Source organism: Anoplophora glabripennis, unplaced genomic scaffold (genome assembly GCF_000390285.2).
Source record: "Anoplophora glabripennis isolate ALB-LARVAE unplaced genomic scaffold, Agla_2.0 scaffold2516, whole genome shotgun sequence".
Taxonomy (NCBI): Eukaryota; Metazoa; Arthropoda; class Insecta; order Coleoptera; family Cerambycidae; genus Anoplophora; species Anoplophora glabripennis.
This window is the reverse complement of record NW_019418589.1, coordinates 788-5,349: the sequence shown is the minus strand read 5'-3', so window position 1 is coordinate 5,349 and position 4,562 is coordinate 788. Positions and strand designations below refer to the sequence as shown.

At 29.2% G+C, this 4,562-nt stretch overlaps 1 protein-coding gene across 1 annotated transcript; it reads right to left on the bottom strand.

Annotated features, from left to right (window-relative positions):
* Positions 1-1,009: 1,009 nt before the first annotated feature.
* LOC108916493 lies at positions 1,010-4,191 on the bottom strand. Its single transcript, XM_018722761.1, has 5 exons — positions 4,079-4,191; positions 3,828-4,031; positions 3,686-3,776; positions 1,457-1,575; positions 1,010-1,400 (listed from the first exon to the last, which is right to left on the bottom strand). The coding sequence occupies exons 2-5, from the start codon at positions 3,967-3,969 to the stop codon at positions 1,261-1,263; spliced, it is 492 nt and encodes a 163-aa protein (XP_018578277.1). The 5' UTR covers positions 3,970-4,031; positions 4,079-4,191; the 3' UTR covers positions 1,010-1,260.
* Between the last annotated feature and the right edge of the window lie 371 nt (positions 4,192-4,562).

Here is a 4,562-nt window from a genome sequence, read left to right as displayed (position 1 = left end):
TTCACTTTCAGTATACAAATATAGTATTAACGAAATTACTGCTGCTTACCTTTAAATATTCCTTTTTCAAACCTTCATAAATCGTCCAGCATGTTTCATGAATGGATTGAAGTGATATAGCTGTACGAAATTTAAGGTCTTTGTAAGAAGTTCCAGTTGCGCGTCTCTATACTTTGTATTTTGTTTTATGATTTTAGGGTGTACCAATTCTAACAGTGAGTTAAAAGAATCTTCGTCCAATCGTAAGTAATTTTTGAAATCTACTAGGTCAGTGGCACTTAAGTTCACGTAATAAGTTCATGTGAGAGTACAGTCGCCTTTCTTGTAACCAATTTTTGCACCATTTCTTCTTTTCTGGGTGGTTCTTCGTCTTCACCTAACAAAGCTACCACAATTGCAGCTATTGCCCTTTTTGGCAAACTCGATGGCATCGCAAATACGATAAAATAAATAACTGCAAAACCATTTGTAAGATAAACAACAGTAGTTTGTGGACAAAAATTAATCTGATCTGTCGTTCCAACGGCAACAGTCAAATCAACTTGGTGTTGTACAACCTGTAGTACGATGAATCATATAATGTATGGCCCGTTTAATACTAATAAATCCATGTAAGGTGGGAAATTGAAAAAAAAAACATTTTGCTTTCAGATAAAAGGTATATAAAAAATAAGCGATGTCCATGAATAAAATCGTAGTATTTTCTATTTCTATATCAAATAGGTCACAGTCAATACAGTATCATTCAATATCACAATAGTGTTTTGAATTTAGCCATACCAATATAGTTACATATATCTTTATTTCCGTTCAGCAAATTATTATTCGCTGATGCCACTTTTTCCGTATTTGACCATTTTTCTACAAATATTGATGATGTTGAATTATACTGTTATTTCATTCGGCTCGGGACATTGTGACTATTTTCCCTTTTACTGTTTATTAACGAAGTATTTTTCCCAAACAGATAACTGACAAAAGTAATGGATGGTAGAAAATAAACCATTAGTAGACATTAATATTTTTATTTTTCGAAGTACAAAATATTGTTTCTTGCGTGCAGTTATCTATCACATTGGTAAGACTACTGACATTTGTCAATATTTTTAAGATATTTTATAAATTTCGCAAATCACTAACTTATTCATGCATTTTTAAGCATATAATGTTATCCGACATATTAAATAGAAGTTCAAAATAATAAAGAATTCATAAATTTTATCTGTAAATTATCCTTATAAAGGAAATATTTCTGGGGAACTAGTATTTCCTACAATGACGCCTTTTCCTTGAAGTTACTGATGCATTAAGTAATTGTTCATTTTCCTCTTCTCCACTTAAAGTAGAATCCCACATTCTGACAGTTTTTTGTACATATATCAAACATCCCAACGTCAAAACTAAAAGTAATAAAATCGTTAATGACAATGATAAAAAATATATAAAATCAATTTACCATTTAAAATGAAAGGGAAAACGACATAGAAATTTAAACTTGCCGCTCTAAAATATATGGTTTCAGTGAAATACAGCATTAGTGTTATTACGACAGACCAAATTCCCATACTAAGTAATCTATAATAAAATATTACTTTAATATAGGTACCAAAAATTGATGGATTAACATATCAGAGACACAGGATCACATTTAGCCCTCAGACAAATTAATAAAATATGAATACAATGACACGTCTTTTTATGTCATATAGCGGGTGATTTTTTTAACCTGAAACTTTCAAACATCTTGAAAAATCGTATTCCAGAATCGTATTCATAGGTTTTTAGTAGGAGAAATTGAAAAAATTGAGTTTCATCATCTATCATGAAACGAAAAAAATGTTTCAGACAAATCCTACGTACTTTTAGCAGTAGAATCCGAATGTACAATAAAAAATGGGGGTTCGTATTTAAAATTTCAAAGATAGTAATCCTAATTGAGCTAAAAATAGAGTTTTAGTTGTCCACAAAGTCTTTGTAAAAATACCTTGCATATTACCTGTTTGACTTATTGCTATATTATAAATGTACATATTTCTATTTACAGAAATAAAATAATTCAAATTTTAGTTTTAAATATTAATAATTTAAACTATCCTGGCTCTGGTTTTACTAAATATATCACAATACAATCATATAATTAAAAAGGTCTCATCTCATTTAATGCATATATTAATGATATATGTAAGTTGTTTTAATTCGAGCGCAAGTATTTTTTTTGTTTTAAATATTAAGCAACGCTTGTATTTGAAATAAACATCCACAAATATTTTTAGAAAATCTGATACAGAGTTGTTATTAAATGTAATGTTAATTATTTCTACTTTTTTATTTGTAGTGTAGTTGCAATCAGCTACACCGAAATAGCCCTTTTGAAGCCCTGTTAAATACATATGCACATAAAACTTCTGGGTCGATTTTCCTTTTTCCACATAATCTTTAAAAGTCTTCATATTCTTCATATAACTTTATAATAAACTTCCAGAAAGTATAAAAAATATTAAAGGACTTCATAAATTTAAGGTGATTAAAAAAATGTTAGTAGAATTAGAACCATATAGTTTAAATGATTATTTGTTAAAATAGTTTTTAGGTATTCTTTAGTTTACAATACTGACAATATTTCATTTTTGGTGTAGATACAATGGTCTGTTACAGTGTAGCTTTACCTTCTCTGAAATAAATATTATTATTATTATTATTCGTGGTACATTTAATTTCAATAATAATGTCTTCATTCCATCAGGTGATCCTGCTATGGTGGGATAGTTTTTGTAAAGCATTATACCACATTTTTAAAATTTTTTCCCCACACTGGTACTTACAGTTTTCCTCACTTCATCTTCCAACATTCTCTCGCGTTTCATGGTCGATGCGTTTTAGATTTCTCCTCTCATTATTAATGTGATCATTGGTTTTGCACCGACTAAATTCAAACACTCGTGAGGCCGTCACTCTACCATATCTTAACTCGTGCCAAAAACAGCTTTGATGTTGGTCTCGTCTCTTCTTCAACTTTCATGTCATCTTCATCAGTCAATACGAGTTTTTTAAAAATGTGTAGCAGGACTATTCTTTGTATTTCAGCACCAATTTATACATGGATAAACTTTTGATCACAAACAGTCTTTTTGATATTTTATTAACTCGCAGTTGTTGAGCTTAATTTTCTTTCCTTCTTTTAGAAATTTTTCAAGTACCTAACGTTTCCTGATTATGGTTTTGATAACACTACAAAACTAAGCAACTAATAGTTGGTAAACACAAAATATTTAAACGAAGGTAAATATTGCGGATATTGTGGAAGTACAAATGACACAAAATGACATTTACATAGACGTAATTCGCTCTGATTGGTGTTCAACATATCATGGTGGTTTGCTGTAGTTTATAGTTATATTTTATCAAAAATATTATCAATATCGCCCATAATATAAAAATAAACGGTTTTTATAACCCATGAATCATATTTCATTAGATAAGTAAATACATAATTTTAGTGATTCTTGATAACTCATCATGCCTATTGAAGCCATTATGTGGTTATTTGGTTACTAAAATAAGGTGAGTTGATCCTAGATATAATTAAAAATAATATAACTATTTATTTACAACTTAAGTATCTTCTAACTTAGGAAGGATAGATCTAGTTTTATTTTTTTATATCACATCTCTTATAAATACTTACGGCTTATAATGTATATACAGAGAACAATGAACTAAAACAAGAGCCTTTAGAATGGAATACATTCCTAAGACTCTAGAGGTAGTATATTCTTCTGAAAATAAAATATTTAGGAACAAATACTAACAAAAACTGTACTACGTACCATCAACAAAGTTATCGACATTATGAATTGTTTTACTTAGAAATGATCTTTTCTCTATATAACTTCTTACTGCTGTTCCAAAATCCATAAATGCGACAAATACTATCCAACCTCGTATTGCATATAATATTTTTATGTCCATCGTATTTGCGGTAGGTGTAATACTTGCAAAATGTGTTTTTGATCACTTTGAATTAATGCTATCTACAAAATAATACATGGTATCGATGAAAACATATATTCCATAGTACCTCTCTGCCATTGTATACAATTTGTAATTTTATTATAAAATTTAATGCCAAATTACGAGTTATTTTTATAAAGAGTTGAGGTTAGAAATGGAAATTAGAGATAATAGAGGCCGAAGATCTGTCACACTAAGGGTTTTTTGGAGAGCCAAACCACATCAAACCCGGTTAGCTCGAGTTTGATTGTGTTAAGAGTTTGAGTTAACATTTGACAGAACTCGCAAAAATTCTTTTGGTTTGGATATCTAATCAATAATAAAATCGTAACCTATAATCTATGATAGTGCTCGTAGCTCAAGTTGTTTGATTATTTCTTATATACTATAATTGTTATTCCTAATCTGAAATGCACATCCATGAAATAACGTTAATGTATAGATGGTTATTAAATCTAAATGGGTTTACCTTTTCACAAATATCTATTCCCACGTAAATGTATCGTCAAAAAGGAAGTTAATAAAGATCTATACAGTACAATATAGAATAT

What these genes read in the sequence shown, in the direction of transcription:
- LOC108916493 (XM_018722761.1), bottom strand. Translation starts at nt 3,969, where the DNA reads ATGGACATAAAAATATTATATGCAATACGAGGTTGGATAGTATTTGTC. An exon ending in TGTCGATAACTTTGTTGATG is followed by an intron (nt 3,777 to 3,827) that starts GTACGTAGTACA and finishes TTTTATTTTCAG; the next exon opens with AAGAATATACTACCTCTAGA. An exon ending in TTTCCCTTTCATTTTAAATG is followed by an intron (nt 1,401 to 1,456) that starts GTAAATTGATTT and finishes TATTACTTTTAG; the next exon opens with TTTTGACGTTGGGATGTTTG.